The 18140-nt window shown below is 38.9% G+C and overlaps 1 protein-coding gene across 2 annotated transcripts; it reads right to left on the bottom strand.

The window, feature by feature from the left end:
- Positions 1-1094: 1094 nt before the first annotated feature.
- mpc2.S (mitochondrial pyruvate carrier 2 S homeolog) lies at positions 1095-13888 on the bottom strand. 2 transcript variants are annotated; one of them, XM_041582973.1, is made up of 6 exons: positions 12184-12207; positions 6372-6396; positions 4047-4087; positions 3808-3892; positions 2577-2688; positions 1095-1345 (listed from the first exon to the last, which is right to left on the bottom strand). In XM_041582973.1, the coding sequence occupies exons 1-6, from the start codon at positions 12190-12192 to the stop codon at positions 1294-1296; spliced, it is 324 nt and encodes a 107-aa protein (XP_041438907.1). In that variant the 5' UTR covers positions 12193-12207; the 3' UTR covers positions 1095-1293. The 2 variants fall into 2 exon arrangements, with proteins under 2 accessions (XP_041438907.1, NP_001079531.1); NM_001086062.1 differs by lacking the exons at positions 6372-6396; positions 12184-12207 and adding an exon at positions 13726-13888 and having other exon boundaries at positions 1101-1345.
- Between the last annotated feature and the right edge of the window lie 4252 nt (positions 13889-18140).

Below are 18140 nucleotides of genomic sequence, written 5' to 3' on the forward strand. Positions count from 1 at the left end.
GAAGGGAATAGTTAAGAGAGCCATATTGAGAAGCCTGAACATTCCAGAGTGTGGGAGCTGCTCTAAATGAAGATAACCCCAGTGAGAGGGGAAAGTTTAAATGAAGGTGTGATGTTGAAACGCCAATGGACTGTTTTCCTGTAAGTGTATGATGGAATAAACTTGGAGAAATACACCTATGTTTTGCCATTTTGACATGGTGTCCCTGTCTTTTTGCTCCTGATCCTCTGCTGACCATTGCTAAATTCCCCAAAAACTATGTGTACAGGCAGCCAGCTTGTCAAAGTACACACTTCCATTGTGGCATAAAAGCACAACCCTGAATTACTTTTAGGTTGGTGTTAACCAGGGGCAAAAGCAGTGACTTAGGGGCCATTGGATGCATTTTAGGAGTAGGGACCAAGGAGGAAGCAAAGCTGGGCCCTGTGGCAGGGCTAATTATTGCAAACTAAAATTATATTTTTGCAGCACAGGTAGATAACATGGCAGGAAGTTAGAAGGTACAAAAAGGCAAAGGTAGGATTAAAAAAAATTAAGGGCAAGTTGTTAACAAATCTGTGAGTTTAGGTATAGGTGTTAACAGGTAGGGAATAGTACACATTGCTGCACTACTTGGGGGACCCACTGCAGGCCTGGAGAAAAAAAAAAGAAAGGTAGACGTATGTCCAGACAGCACAACCAGCAAGAAGGAAACCTACTGGGAGTCCGTATCCTCTGGGCCTGGGGGGATAACCAGATGAAGTGCATGAGCAAAGGATACAGCATATGGGGGCGCTGTTGTGACTACAGTGCTGTCTAGGAAAACCAATGGTTTTCTAAACACTCCTGTCTCCCCATCAGCTACTTTTAATAATCACATGCAAAGTGCCATAGCTAGGGTTGCCACCTTTTCTGGAAAAAAATACCGGCCAGGTGGCAACCCTAGCCATAGCTGATACACAAAGGGCAGGGATATGCAGACTTCTGCTGCAAAATGCCCAAATGTGTTAGTCAGGGTGGTGTTAATGCGACCTGCCTAAAACCTTATTCCTACTACAGTGGATTTTTGTGCAACGGTTATTCAAAACAAAAACACATAATTAGAAGTCCAAAACTGAAACTTAAATTCATTGTTTATTAATTAGTTAGGAGGCTACAAATATTTCAACTAAAATCAAAAGAAACACGAGAGTTTTTTAATAACATGACTCCCTTTAGATGTTAAAAGTGAAGTTTACATTTCATGTAAAATACCACGGTTACGTTTCTATTCCACCTTTTAACATTTTCCACAGGTGATACAAAAAGGATGGCTCAAGGTTTTACTTCTTGCTGCACATCAATAGCTTTAAGTTCCTGATTGTGCCTGTATAAAAGAAACAAACTTGGTTAAGAATTGTTTAAGAATTTTGTTTATACAGCAATCACATAACAGACTTTAAATTGTATGGAAGAGGCATTAAATGGTACAGTTAGACTTGCATTCACTGACTTCTATTGAAATGAGCATTGTATAAGTAACTATAGCCCCAAAAGTATGCAATCCAGTAAAAGTATAAGGACCAAGGTATTCTATATAAAATGCAGTTGCACATTTGTATAATTGGGGCATTCTGATGTCAAAATTGACACTTATGAAATACACATTACCAGTGTTGAAACTGGCAGAAGCTCCAGGCAAAAGGTCTGCCTAGTTGCATCACTATAGTACTGTTTATCTTAACCCTGTTGGAAGATTATGTTAGTCTGTGGCACCAGTGGGAAAACAGTTTACTGGGAATATAAGTGATCAGTGAAATCAATCATTTGGGGGGACAAACACAAAACAATTGGGTTGTAAACTGACCAAACAAGATTGTTTGTTTTTCCTTTATATTGTCCACCAATTATCTATAAAGACTCTCCTTGCAAACAGAAGGTCTACAATAAAATATCTAGATGTTCCAAATACATAATCTTTTGATCTTGGCCTGGATTACAGGCAAACAGTAGATTTTGTTTTTTACACTTTGGGAAGACGGGCAAAATTCACTTGCAACTAACTTTCATGTGGAGCTTCGAAGTCACATTAAAAGCTTGTCTGCAGCTGCTAGCAAAAAAAAACACATCTGATTTAAATACTACTTTAGACACGTATGCATAGATTTTTGTGCTATTTACCCATGCCAAATATACTGAACAGTTTGCCATACATTATATTAAAAACCTAAAATTAAAATGGCGAGATAAGGAGATTTAAAACAACTGAAAAATGTATACACGCATATATATATATTAATATATATTTATAGTAGTACAGGTATGGGACATGTTATCCAGAATGCTCAAGACCTGGGTTTTCTGGAGAATGGTTCTTACAGTAATTTGGATCTTTATACTCTACTAGAAAATCATGTAAACATTAAATAAACCCAATAGTCTTGGTTTTGCTTTCAATAAGGATTAATTCTATCTTAATTGGGATCAAGTACAAGCTACTGTTTTATTATAACAGAAAAAAAGAAATGGAGTCTATGGAAGACGATGTTTCTGTAATTTGGAGCTTTCTGGATAACGAGTTTCAGATCCTACACCTGTAGTCTTTTTAATGTACTCACTTCCATATTCTGAAAAGCTGGGACCCCCCTGCACAACCAACAAAGAAGTTTACAGCAAACAGTGACCAGTTTTTGGGAATGATCACTAGGGAATAACGTGACCAGATGAGTCCTGTTAAGAAAAATAAAAGAGAGGTTCATTTGGTACATTTTTTAACATGTATTTATATAACGCCAACATATTTCACAGCGCTGAACATGTGTTATGGATGACCGAGATGAATGATTCACTTTCTTTTACTTCTGATTTGAGGTTCGTTTTGAAGCACCCTGATGAACATGAAGCAGTGAAAAAAGTGCCTCACCATTATGTTTATATTAATGACAGTGCAGATAAGGCTGTTTTAACTACCTCTTGTTTTCCTTAAAGGAACAGTAACACAAAAAAAAAAGTTTTTAAAGTAATGAAAATATCATGTAGTGTCGCCCTGCACTGGTAAAACTGTTCTTTTTGCTTCAGAAACACTTCTATAGTTCATATAAACAAGCTGCTGAGTAGCAATGGCAGAAATTGAAAAAAGGCTATATGGCACAGGATAAATAATGTATAACAGATAACATTATGTTCTACAGAGCTTATCTGCTGTGTAACTTGAGCCTTTTCTCCTTTAAATGGCTGCCCCTTGGCTACACAGCAGCTTATTTATATAAACAATAGTTGTGTTTCTGAAGCAAACACACCAGTTTTACTAGTGCAGGGCAACACTGCATTATATATTTATTACTTTAAAACAATTTAATTTTTTGATGTTACTGGTCCTTTAACAGTGCCAGTCAAACCTCCACCATCCCACCACAGTAAGCCTTAGGGCAACAGGATGGGGCACTTTGTTGCCGGTTCCTGTGGGCAAAAAAAAGCAGCCAAAAACGCTTTAAATTATCCCCAATTTGTCATGTGTTTTACTGAAATTAGAATTTACTGAAATTAGAATTAACTGATGTGTTTTACAAAAAGAAAATCTTTCCCTGTGTCAGGTGACAAAGAGGAGAGCAGGCTTCATCAAAGAAATCCATACATGGTTTTTCCTGTCACATATAATGTAATTTAAACAAATTAAAACAAAAATATTCCATTGGGTGTAAAATTGAAATGTGCAGATAATGCAAGTATATGTAATTCTATAAACGAATGCAGATTTATTTAATCTATATTACGGCCAATTATAAAAAATGGGAATAAAGCATATTCAAATTAAAAAAAAAACGAAGTAAGAAACTGAAAAATACATACCTGTGGCCGTCAGTACAGCAGACTGTCCTGTGCTAAGTTTGTCTGCTGGTCTGGTCATATCTGCTAGCCCAGCAAACACCAACCCCTGTAAGACATACAGCTCTAAGTTAATGTAGTGGTAAGACAGATCAGTTTATTATTAATGCTGTAGGACTATTAAAATCACTTTAAAATACAGGTCAGTTTTACAGTGTAATATTTTTATTTTAGGAAACCACAGTTTGAACACAAGAACTCACCCATTTCATTATTGGAGCCCAAAAGAAAACGGTCTTAGGTCCTTAAAGAAAAAAGAAATACATATTAGACCTCAGTATTTAACCAAAGCAACAATATATATATATATATATATATATATATATATATATATATATATATATATATATATATATATATATATATATATATATATATATATATATATATATATATATATATATCTTTTTATAGGCATAGGACAATAACACATTGGTAATCATCAATTTGCTTGTAAACAAAGTAATATAATGGCGTCAAATCTGGCGGTCGCATGGTGTAAAATTACACACATCTTGATTAATTCGAAATTTATTTTATACAGCTTTTTACACCATATTTTCAGCGAATTTCTTTTTACACAGCATAATAAAAATGCCCCATAGTGTACATAGTGGGGCGTATTAACTAACACTGGAAACAAACATCACCAGTGACAGTGACCATAGCAACAATTCATATTTTGCTTTTGTTTTCTTACTTGAAGGTGACTGTTCTAATCTAACTGCTGAATGGACATGTTGATGCAGTTCACGTCTGAAGAGTGGCGTAACTAGATTTTATTGGGCCCCACAGCAAATGACTTTTAGGGACCCCAACATATCTAGAGGTTGTTCTGTTTTACCAAATTATGTTGAAAATTCTCATTAATTAGGACCTTGTGTGGCCCCTATACCTCATGGGCCCATCTGCAACCGCAGGGTCTGGTTCTTCTGTAGTTACGCCACTGCGTCTGACAGTACTTCATAGGCCCCATTGTATGAACTGATTGCTGGCCTCAGGGCCAAAGACTGGATCAGCCCAATTTGTCCTTTCACCTAGGTGGCCGACAAGGGCCAGGATCGGACTACCAAGTAGATCTGGCATGGAGTTGCCAGTTTAATATTTAGGCAGAATTTATAACACAGCTTTATAAGAACTCACTGTTATTATCACAGGGAGAGAGTATTGATTTAAACCATCACAAACAATCACTGAATACATTCTACACCAGAATAGTATACTTATTTAGATGCAAATGACAAAGTTTAAGTAGGTGTTTTGTTGCTTTGATGTGGTTAATAAAACATGCTTGCAAACAATTGGAGACAATTTCCATATTAATCCAGCAAACACTTAACATGTAGACCAGCTAAAATGCCACTATAGATTTTACACACTTTTTAACAAAACATATACAGAATTCTACCCTACAGATGTATCAGCTAATAAACAAACAGATACAAAATAGCAAAGGCCCAAACAACACCAATATAAAGCACTGGCAGTTTCCAGTAGCCTTTCTGCCATTTGTTAAAATATCTTGGTTGCCAGTCTTGATCAGGGCTCTAAACTCAACCGGGCCCAATGTTCCCTTTAAGCTGTTCGCGAGTGCATACAAATTTTGAGGCCAGCGCACACAACAAATTGTGGTTCACACAAAGAAATGTGTGAAAACAAGGAATTTTGAATTTATTCTGACCTGCGCACACAGTTTTTAAAAATGCGCACACAAGTTAAAAAATTGTGCACAAGGGATTTGGAATCAGATGGAACATTGCGCCGGCACCTTCAAAATATAAAGCCAAAAGTAGATGGACACCCTGTGTTGATGTAACAATAGCAAGTTCAGTACTCAGGGACATCTACAAAACGGAGATTCAAATAAAAGCAGTATTGAGTGAATCTATTTTTGTTAAAATGCATTAATCATGTTCAACAGCAAACCCCTTCTAATTATTGGAATTGGCTACGGTTTTTAAATTGTGCTTCCTATTTTGTAGTAATAGTTTGGAGGAGAACCTTTGCTGTTTTATCAGGATAATAACAGAAATAATAAGATCTATAAAAGAAAAAAAAACCCATGAAAGAGAAACCCTTAACTCTGAGCTGAGCACCTCTGGGATAAATTAGAACAAGATGAAAACAAGGCCTAATCACTCACTAGAAACCTCTAACATAAGGAAAGCAAATCCCATCAACAATGCTTTAACATGTCGTAGAAAGACAGGTACCTATCTACGCTACTTAAAACCAGAGTTTTACATTCTGGACTGTGAAACTTCGCATAAAAAAAATTGTCAGAACCTTTACTTGAAACATAATCATACAACTAGCAAACTAAAAATAGGGGGGAAGGGAACAAGAATATAAAACTGAAAATGCACTTAAAGCAGAAAAAAGCCTTATTCAAGGGGGGGGTCAAATGTTAAGAGACTAAATTCACTAGGGGTGTTTAAATTTTTTCCCTGAAGACCAGTCCTCTGTTTAGAAGGATAAAAAATTGGCATCCAGAGTCAAAAAGTAGCACAGCCCCACAATTTACTTACCTTTCTCAGAAGTCCCTAGTGCCGACTTATGGGAGAAATCACAAAAATGACGTTAAGACAAATGCTGAATCCAGTTGGAGCAAAATATTCACTTATGCCAAAAGAAAAAAAAAACCCAAATTCACAATTGTCTAGACGCCAATTTTTTTTTTTAAAAAAAATATTTCCTTTTTTTCCCAATTGCTTTCAATTTTTTTTTAACGTTTTTCCAAAATCAGTTTTTGTTCCTTTCTCTGGTGTTTCAGTTTGGCAGCTCAGTGATCCAGGTGCAGATTAGCCCCATCAGTTATATATATATATAATACACAAAAGCCATGAATATCTTGTAAATTATATCCTTATAAACAGTGAGTTCTGATGTCATCAGTTATAAACGGTGAGTTCTGATGTCATTTCTGTCACATGACTCACTGAAACTTGTGTATTATAATAAATAAAGTACCCCCAGTTGTAAAATATGAGGATATTAGAAGTTACCTCGGAGTTCCATGACCTGTATAAAAACACTCGGCCTTCGGAGTCATGAAACTCCTCGGTAACTTATAATATCCTTATATTTTACAAGAGGGGGTACTTTATTCACTATATATTTCTCCTCAGCAGCTGTGTGCAACTATTGTATAAATTCTAACAGCTGCCTTTAATGAAACTCAGGAAATCTGTTCAAAGGTAAGAAATGTATCAACTTATGTATGAATTAGAACAGTTACAGAGTCAGTGACCCCCCCCCCCCAGCAGAGGTTCTGGGCACCACCTTCAGCCACTTTGTATACTCTCTTGGGCTCAAGGCCAATTTGAGCATGAGCAGTTGAAGACGATTCCCCCGACTGTGCATGCTCCCACAGGTTTCATGTCAGCGTTAAACCCCAAAAGAATACAAAGCTGCAGACAATGATGCCCTGGGAGCTCCACTGTGCTGCTCTGCATTTTAGGGTCAGATTTTTTTAAGGGGTTGTTTTTTTTTTAAAAAAAAACAAAAAAAAAAAACTTGTTTTTATTTATTTTTCTCACATAAATTTGTTTTCATTATGCTTTTCCATACAGTTAAGAATTAAAGTAAATCAGTTCTCAACGTTTTAACAGTATATAACAACAATTTGAACTTTCAGCTCAAAAATAAGTTTAGGATCCTATAAAGGGTTTTATGGGTGTATAGCCAACAGTCTGTTTATTTGAGGACTCCTGGAGGGTGCAAAGTCCAACCTTTTTTGTTCCTGTTGTCTAGTGTCAAGGTTTTGGGAGGACTCCACGTTAAGTGGGTTTTCTCTTTAAGTTTCTTCATCATACCATGTTGTTTGTCTAAATGTATAAACTGTAAGGCAGGGATCCCCAACCATTTGAACCCATGAGCAACATTCAGAAGAAAAAGGAATTGGGGAGCAACACAAGCACGAAAAATATTCTTGGGGTGCCAAATAAGTGCTGTAATTGGCCATTTGGTAGCCCCTATGTAGATTGTCAACCTACATTGAGGCTCTGTTTGGTAGTGCACCTGGTTTTTATGAAAACAAAACTTGCCTCCAAGCCTGGATTTCAAAAATAAGAACCTGCTTTGAGGCCACTGGAAGCAACATCCAAGGGGTTGGAGAGGAACATGTTGCTCACGAGCTACTGGGGATCACTGCTGTATGGTATTTAATATGTTGTGGAAGTGATGTTATGTATGTTATCCAAGCTATTAAAGAGTTTTTGGTAATTGCAATCAATCCATATGAAATAGGTGGTGTCATCTTTGATTGACTAATAGTATGGTTGGAGGTTCATGAGTTCGCCATTGTTGTAGTATCGTTTTTCGGGCTGCTGCTAATCTCCCGACCATATTTTTTTCAGATTTTGATAGTTGGGTGTATTTCGTGGTACTGCTAAATAATGCCCACTCTATTTGCATTTGAATGGATTTTCCAACATATGAAGTTACTTTTTTTTTGCTAAAAGGATTGTAATTTTGAGCAAGACCAACGGTTGTGTATTAAGTCGGCTTTTGGGGAGCAGCATCTGAGGCACTTATCAGAAGAAAGATTTCCCATTTTATATCTTATAATTGGAGTTAGATATGAGTTGTGAAGTATTTGGAGAGCCATCTCTTGACATCTACTTGCTGGGAGTAGTTTCATTATATGTACATGTTGTTATAGGATATCTGTTTGTGTTATGTTTGGGATGTGGGTCAACCATTTAAAGCCTGGTTTTTCTTTATTCTCTAATTGTATTAATGTTCTAATCATCTGGTTTAATGGTGAGATTGTTTGTTTTGTTGCGTTTGTTGCGTTATTTTTCCATATTATGTAATGGATTATTTTTATCTTCTGTTACCTGGGTGGTTATGTATTTTGCAAAATGGATGATTTGTAATCTTAGAAACATGTATGGTGCTGTAAAGGGATATTTTTCCATGTTTTTTTTTCTAATATGTCTTTTAGGGTTTGTAGTCCTTTGCCTCTCCATGGAAGAAGTATTGGATTTTGTAATCCTTTTCACTGAAACCAAGGTTCAACAGACACTGATTACACTGATTACACTGAATGCTACTATGCAGTAAGACTTTTTATACTATGGCCGAAAGGCAAACAAGTTAGGGACCGCCATGTGGGGTTTACCTTGACGTGGTATGGTGGCTTTTCAACTTTATGATCATAACTTTGTAACTAAAAACCCCTGTTTTGTAAACTTACTTTTGAGACAGGGGCCCAGGGAATGTGCATTAAAACTAGCACTTCCATTATACTTAAATATACTATTACTTAGCCTTTAGAGTGCTTCCACACCCCTATTTTGTACATTGGATTTTGTAATCCTATTGGAAATTTTTTGTGTCCTATCTATGTAAGATAGGACACAAAAAATTTCCAATAGGATTACAAAATCCAATACTTCTTCCATGGAGAGGCAAAGGACTACCCATGTCCTATCCATGTAAGATATGGGGAAATATATGGTGATAGTTTCTGTTTTTTCCTGATGCTTGCCAAGCTTTATATGTGTCTGTGAATAAGGGGTTGTCACATATGGGTGATGGGATCTAACGTGGAGAAGTATGTAGGAGATAGTTAAGAGAATATTCTTTACTTAAGTGTTGATCTAAAAATATGTTTGTGTATTGGTTTTTGTCGAGAAGCCAGTCTCCCTCGTATCTGAGTAAGGCTGCTGTGTTGTATTCTTTGATATTGGGGAAATAAATTCCCCTAGGGGTTGTTTTTTGCCTAATGCACACTGTGGGGGGCGTTGTAATGGCATGCAGGTAAGGGGGAGATTTTTTTTTGGTATGGGGGGGTTTAGTTCTCCTTTAACATCAGATTTCTACATTTGACATTATTCCTCCAGCAAAATGGATTTAATAATTAGAAAAAATTATGTACTCCAAAAGGGGACTGATTTACTAACATTGGTGCTAAATAGCAACCAATCCGCAATTAGGTATGATCAGAGGCTGTGAAAGCTATGTTTTTTCTAGGTTGTTTCATTTCCTATTGTGCGACCAAATTGCCCATGCAAAACTGAAATATCACAGTGTTTTAACGTTTAATGGGGGTAAAGGTCATAGTTACTTTCTCAACAGAAACAAAAAACAACAGTAGCTTGTACAATATTAAAAGAATTTTGAAGCCAGAATTATTCTGGCACTTAACTTGCCCTAGAACATCCTTATCAGATGTAGCTTTTATTCTAAGCACCACTAATGTGACCACGGGAAAAGAGTTTTCCATTCGGTAAGCAACCATGACGTCATTCCAAAGGCTCACATTGACTAGACACACCAAAATAACAGCAGTGCCACTAATATAGTACACAAACACATTCCTTTTCCAGTGACAAGATAGCTGCAATGGAAAAAATAATCTCTGCAATGATCATGATTGAGTCCTTCACCTGATGCTCATTTTCAGTTGCAGTGGGCAAGCTACAGCTGCCAAAGATAGACAATGCTCCTCATAACCATCTGCTTTCTTGCCTCAGTAAGGGCTATGGAACAACTAAGGATGCACTGAATCCACTATTTTGGATTCGGCCGAACTCCCGAAGCCTGCGCAAAAGCTTTGGCAGAATACTGAACCGAATCCTAATTTGCATATGCAAATTAAGGGTGGGAAGGGGAAAACATTTTTTACTTCCTTATTTTCTGACAAAAAGTCACTCTATTTCCCTCCCCGTCCCTAATTTGCACATGCAAATTAGGATTCGGTTCGGCCAGGCAGAAGGATTTGACTGAATCTGAATCCTGCTAAAAAAGCCGAATCCCGAACCGAATCCTGGAGTCAGTGCATTCCTAGTTTTGACAGTAGTGCTGCCCTTGTGGGAACTTTGGTGGTGTGCCTGACAGGTATAATAAGATTTGGATGTAATGGCTTACCTGCCTTCTCACCTGAACTTTACTTGTAGAGAACATCTTTATCTAGTGGCAAACACAGGGTATCGTCCACTGTCTTAGATATGACAGAAGAGAAAATGCTAATCTGCTCCTGTCCACACAGTTGTGTGCACATACAGGCCCGGATTTGTGTAAAAGCCACCTAGGACGGCAGGATTTTAGGGGGGGGGCGGCATGCTGCCCAACCACACCCACATTGGTTCAAAAAAACACTGGGGATGCGCTGCAGATACAATATTTTTTTAAATTTCCCATGCGCCAATCACTATTGCGCCAGTCCAGATGATGAAAATTTGCACAAATAAAGGGAAGGGGACAGGGGCGACGAACGGCAGTGGGACTAGGGGCGCCCACTATGTAAATCCGGCCCTGTGCACATAGGGCACATATGAGAACATGAAAGCGTGTAATTAATTTAGCACATCAATCTTTTCTCCACACCAGCAGAAAACAATGGGTGTGCACTGGCCTTATTTTGTTAGTCTGTGTATACTACAATGGCCTGTGTGCAAAAGATATCTAACTAGCTTAGTCTTATAACAAGCTACAGAGCATAGGGCCTGAGCAGTTCCCAAACTATTTATGTAATACAATATGTACAATAATGAGATATGCTTATAAAAAAATGTAAATCTAAAAACTAGCATCTATCAAAACAAAATAAAGTATAGAAAGAGAAATCTTATAGTACTGAAACAGTTAAAGGGATGTATCACCGCAGCACCGGACTGGGGCGGCGGGACAACGGGAAAAAACCCGGTGGGCCCGGCCCCCGCTGGCCCAGCCTCCCTCCCCGATCTCCGGGCCCCAGGCGTTTACATGCTGTCGCCCGCGTGCCGACGTTTGCGCCTGTGCGCGGGGGGGGGGGGGCCAGAGTTTAGTAACCTTGTGGGCCCCTTGATATCCAGTCCGACCCTGGATCACCTTCAAGTTAACTTTTGGTATGTTATAGAGTGGCCAATTCTAAACAACTTTTCAATTGCTTTTCATTAATAATTTTTTACAGTTTTTGAATTATTTTCCTTCTTCTTCTGAATCTTTCCAGCTTTGATAAGGGAGTCACTGACCCCATCAAAAAAACAATTGCTCTGTGAAGCTACAGATTTATTGTTATTGCTATTTATTTCTCATCTTTCTATTCAGGCCCTCTCCTCTCCATATTCCAGTCTCCTATTCAAATCATTGCATAGTTGGTAGAGTAATTTGGACCCTAGCAACCAGATTGCTTAAAGGAACAGTAACACCAAATAAATAAAAGTGTTTTAAAGCAATTAAAATATAATGTACCGTTGCCCTGCATTGGTAAAAATGATATGTTTGCTTTAGAAAGATTATCAGTTTATATGATAAGGTTGCTGAAGGGTCGGGGAGGGGTGAGAGGCGGTCAGGGCGTGTCAGAGGGGGTCGGCATCCAATTTGGGCGCACCGGCGTCCAATTCAGCGTACCTCATTCATTGTTTGGCAGCCCAGTTCAGGACTGTCCGTGGCCTTGTTCTGGGCCACAGCCCGGTGGTTGGGGACACCTGCTCTAAAAACTGAAGATCTGCGGAGTAAAAAGCTAAAATATTTAAAAAAAAAAACAAAAAAAAAAACTCAAATAAAAAAAAATGAAAATTACAACTCAGAATATCATTCTCTACATCATACTATAAGTTAACTCAGAGGTGAACAGCTGTTTTAAATAATAAAAGAAAATGATAAATACCCGAGTATATGACCTTTTGGTTGCACATAATGAGTCCATTAAAACTCTAAATACAACTTTATATTATCGTTCCCTAAATTAGTAGTTTTCTTTATTTTGACATTATTATCAGAACCCCGATTATAGCTCCTAAAAAAAAAATACAAATTTTAATATTTAAAATTACCATGCACTCAAATATCAATACAAGCTCAACTTTGAATTGTATTAAATCAATGCACAAAATACGAAACCCTAGAAAGAAAAATGAAGTCAAACAGGAAAATGGAGTAGCCACTAGTCCAGTAAGGTCAATTAGGGGTTTGTGCTACAGGTTCAAATGAAAGCAGAAAAGCCAGTTTTAATGGGATGAATACAAATAAACAGGCCAACCTGAGTTACTAGATGTAAGCTGGTTCCTATGAAACCCTATAACCTTTTTATTGCTGCTATAACTTGAGAGGATGTCCTTGAAAGGCAACACATACAATTAGGTAGTTTTTTCTTTATTTTTGTCAGGGTGTTTGGGTAAGTAAAATAAAAACACCAGAGCATAACTGTTTGTGCACGTTTAGCAATTCAAAAAATAATTGATTTCTGCCAAGGAATGAACCCTTTTGGACACCTCTGCCCATATGCAAAACTAAAGTGAATGCAAGGGCGTGACTATAGAGGAAGCAGACCCTGCGGCTGCAGGAGGACCAAGAGGTATAGGCAGTGGTGTAACTAGATATTACTGGGCCCCACAGCAAATCATTTTTCAGGCCCCCAAAATGTTTTACCAATATTTATTGAAACTGTATATGAATAAGGGCCTCATGGGGCTCCTATATCTCCTGGGCCCCCTATATCTCCTGGGCCCCCTATATCTCCTGGGCCCCCTATACCTCCTGGGCCCCCCTGCAGCCGCAGGGTCTGCTCCTCTATAGTTACACCCCTGGGTATTGGGCCCCATGAGGCCTTAATTCATATACAATTTCAATAAATATTGGAAAAACAAGTCAACTGATAAACATTTTGGGGGCCTGAAAAATAATTTGCTGTGGGGCCCAGTAATACCTTGTTACTCCACTGGATAAATGCAGATCAGCTGCACAGTTATATGACCTTCCCTTTAACCTTCTAAAAGAGTAATAGCAAAAACCACTGCACAACCTTCTTATTACTATTATTCCACTAAACAGACCCACAGTTTTATGCATGGAGTCCTGAAATAAAGCAAATCAAATGACATCGTCCCTAAACATACACACTTCGTGCAGAATTTGCCTTAGAGACTGCACCTTCCCTAATATGAAATGTACCTGCCGGGTGATTGTAGATAGGTCGTAACTTGGGAGGAAGCATCATCTCTATCCTGCCCAAAGCTCTATGGTAGCTCGCTCTCAACCCGACTGCAGCAGCCATTTCGTCTCAAGGGACAGCAGGACAACAAATGAGAAAGACTTGGAGGGCAAAACCGCTACGGAAGTGCACTCACTGGCACCAAGGTCTGACAGGGGGCGTTGGTATAAACACACTTTTTCATTGGTCGGAGGGCAGGTGTTTAGCGCATTGGCTCCACCCCACTTCCTCTTTCCCCGATCATTCTGTAAAGGGGCCGTTGATTTGCCTTTGTGGGTTGTCGTCATGGGACCACTATATCTGCCAATTGTCCTGTACAGCCATCACGTAAACAGCGTAAATAATTGGCCGTAACTTTATGTTAACACGATGTATCCGTAAGAAACTATCGCGTGAGCAGTCATTCTTCAACAGTGTGTTCACGGAATTTTGTTACCAGACGGGCTTTAAGGCCCAATACGCTACTTGAACTGAAGTGTTTCTGCCGTCATTTATAGATCAATTAATACTTTTTATATATAGTGACACTCTTGACTGTTATTGTGAAACCATACATTATTTTTTGTTGTCTAATAACGGTGTAAACCTTAGGCCATGCCCACCTTTTCTTCACGCCTCAATAAAGCACACCTCCATTTTCACTTACTCGATACTCCTACTGTGAGCCCTAGAGTTGACTGTGCCACAGAACTTTTGCTAATTTCTAATTATTCTCAGTCAAAACATAAAGGAATACTGCCATTACTTTTATAGTGTAGTTTTTATTTCTCAATTAACTGAAAATAATTCTCTGACATGTAAAATTTTATTCCTGAACTAACAAGTATTTATTTTTATGGTTGTAATATTGGTGTGTAGGCAGCCATCTCAGGTCATTTTGCCGGATCCCGTCCTTCAGAAATAGCCAGCATTTCAGGCAGGCTATTGTTTCTCCAACTCAATGTAGGAGTTGCGGTGGGACCTGGATTTTTACTGTTGAGTGCTGTTTTAGATCCACCAGGCAGCTGTTATCTTGTGTCAGGGAGGGGTTATCTGGTTACCTTCCCATTGTTCTGTTGTAGGCTGCTGAGGGGAGGGGGCAGGGTCGGACTGGGCCGGCAGGAGACCGGGAAAAAACCTGGTGGGCCCCTGGCTTTTGTGGGCCTCGCCGACCCAGATCCGCACCCACATTAACTTCTTAATCCGAAAAAACATTATGCGCATTCACGTATGCATGCAGACGTGGCATTCCGCTGCATGCGCACAGACGTGGCGTGCCGGCGCATGCGCACACTGGTGTTGCATCGACGCATGCGCACATATTCGTCGTGCCGGTGCAGCACAGGGGGGCAGCCTGGATAGCAGCCCGAGTGGGCCCCCGGCCCTGGGAGGGGGTGATATCACTCCAACTTGCAGTACAGCAGTAAAGAGTGACTGAAGTTTATCAGAGTGTCATGTTCTGCCACTGAGGACAGATAGGAAGAAGGGAGTCTGTATACTGGATAACCCGAGTTATAACCATAAATAGGAGAACGGAGTTTGGAAGCCATGAAAAAGTAAAGATTTAATGATAAATGGTGCAAAACAGTAACCAGTAAATAAAGAGAATAACCTGGGATCAGGGGTGTAACTATAGAGGAGCAGACCCTGCGGCTGCAGGGGGGCCCAGGAGGTATAGGGGGCCCAGGAGATATAGGGGGCCAGGAGATATAGGGGGCCCAGGAGATATAGGAGCCCCATGAGGCCCTTATTCATATACAGTTTCAATAAATATTGGTAAAACATTTTGGGGGCCTGAAAAATGATTTGCTGTGGGGCCCAGTAATATCTAGTTACACCACTGCCTGGGATACCGGCAGGCAAAATAAAGTCCAGTCCAAACGTTGGGACAGGCAGCTAACAAAGAAGTTCCGATCAACAAACTGAGGTTGAGACTGGCAGAAAGCCAGAGGGAAAGTCCAGAGAGAAATCCAAGGCCAGTACAGGGAGTTCAGGCAAAGTAGGCAGGGGTTAATGAGAATATCCAGAGAGCAGGCTGAGGTTAGTACCGGGAGATCCACATAAAGTAGGCAGGGGACCAACGCAAGGGTACAGGGAGAGGACTCCAAAACTAGGAACAAGGCAAGGAACAAGGAATCGCATGGTAAATCTGGCTGGGGAGCTTAAACTGGGTGTTGCTTGTAACAGGCTTATAAAAGGGGCAAGATTGTTAATTGGCAACAGTTTAAGTTAATAAGGAAGGCGGTAACGGTAAATGCCGTTTTTTGTTATTTACACACACCTACATTATATGCAATTACATATAAACAGTACACATATTACTAGTTTTATTATAATTAGCTTTTTTTTGTTGTTGCTTTTCTGGCTTTTTTTGGCTGGCAGTGAAAGGGTTAATGACCTTTGATACCTGAGGATTTTGATGTAGCTGAATGCCAGTTTGGAGGCAAGAGTTGCCACCTGTCTGGTATTTTACCAGTCTGGTCAGTAAAAAGGGTGCTTGATGACAAAATAATATATAGAGAAAAACTTAAAGCTATAGAAAGGCCTGAATTATTTTTTTTTCGAGAGAACTGATTAATACAGGCAGCTGTGGTAAATAAACATATTTATTTAATCATGCATTAAATAAATATTTTATATATTTTATATTTATTTGCCACCTGTGAGTGCAGAACTTTTGTTGTTGTTGTTGATGATGATGTATCCCCATTGTATGTCATCTGTGGTAACTGTTTATTCAGATATATGCAATGCAGCAGACATATATGCGTGTGTGCTAGAAGAAGTGTTAGAAAAGGAATAGCAGATCAGAAATGAAAATATGCCACACAGAGAAAACGACTTAAAGCAGTGTGCAGAGGTATTGATAGGCTTATCTGCCATACTCTCTTTGAAAGCAGTTTGGAATGCCAAAATATTGGTTCCTTGAAAAGGTGTCACAGGACTTTTTACCAGGCAGCGTTGGTTTGTAGATGTGTGCATTTCCACACACAAAGTCTCTGTACCTCTCAATTATGTGCGCCTTTGCTAGGCACCAGGAGCATCCAAACATTTTGTTCTATAGAGTGACACAGGATCTAAATCAGGCAGCGGTTGATGTGTGCGTCCTTGCACACCAAATCTCTGTACCTCACCGTTATGTCCACTGTTGGCAGGCAATGCAGTCTTGATTACCTGGAACGCTCGGATCTCACCAAGCTTATAGAGCAGGACTGTAAAGTGGTACCTTAGCGTACAATGGGCCTCTGTACTGAATCAGAACATCTCTTGCATATTGATCAGTGCTATTTCACTTTTCACTAGTTTATAAGCAGCATGTGCAAGGCAGCAGATTATTGGTATTTACACTCCTTATATTGTACAGAACTTTTTAAAACAAAAAGCGGGTACTTGGACCTATGTCCACATGCCATTCTACTGCTTAAATTTTACTGAATTGCTAATACAAAAGAGGTAGGCTCATATGTGTGTGTTAATGTATAATATATATATATATATAATAATAACAAACAAGGGAAAGTTGTGCTCACCACTAGTTTTTAAAATCATTAGGCGGGGGTGCAATGAGGGTGTGACCACAAAATACATATAGACAAATACAAGATTCCTCTGCACTCAACCCATTATCAATATATTTAAGACAGAGACATTTTGTGCATACTGCTACTGAAAAATGCCTTACCCTTTAAACAAAACAAAAAGGGCAGCCAAGTTTGGGAGTTTTACTTTGAAAGCAGCTAGTAAGTTGCAGGTAAAACGTATTCGTCCCTTTTATAAAATGTATAGTGAAACCATAGAATTCTTAATGAATCAGATGAAAATTGAGCATAGGACTGGCCAGATATGGGATGACTTTGACGTAGTTGGCCAGCTTAAATATATTGCAATATATGGACAAACAATCCCTGTTTTGTTTAAAGGGTAAGGCATTTTTCAGTAGCAGTATGCACAAAATGTCTCTGTCTTAAATATATTGATAATGGGTTGAGTGCAGAGGAATCTTGTATTTGTCTATATGTATTTTGTGGTCACACCCTCATTGCACCCCCGCCTAATGATTTTAAAAACTAGTGGTGAGCACAACTTTCCCTTGTTTGTTATAGTTCTACAAGAGCAGTGACCAGCTCCATGTTGTAGCTCCCACCCCCTCCAACTATAGTCAGGTGATCCCACTGGTGTCTAATAAAAGGGCAGCCAAGTTTGGGAGTTTTACTTTGAAAGCAGCTAGTAAGTTGCAGGTAAAACGTATTCGTCCCTTTTATAAAATGTATAATGAAACCATAGAATTCTTAATGAATCAAATGAAAATTGAGCATAGGACTGGCCAGATATGGGATGACTTTGACGTAGTTGGCCAGCTTAAATATATTGCAATATATGGACAAACAATCCCTGT

Source organism: Xenopus laevis, chromosome 2S (genome assembly GCF_017654675.1).
Source record: "Xenopus laevis strain J_2021 chromosome 2S, Xenopus_laevis_v10.1, whole genome shotgun sequence".
Taxonomy (NCBI): Eukaryota; Metazoa; Chordata; class Amphibia; order Anura; family Pipidae; genus Xenopus; species Xenopus laevis.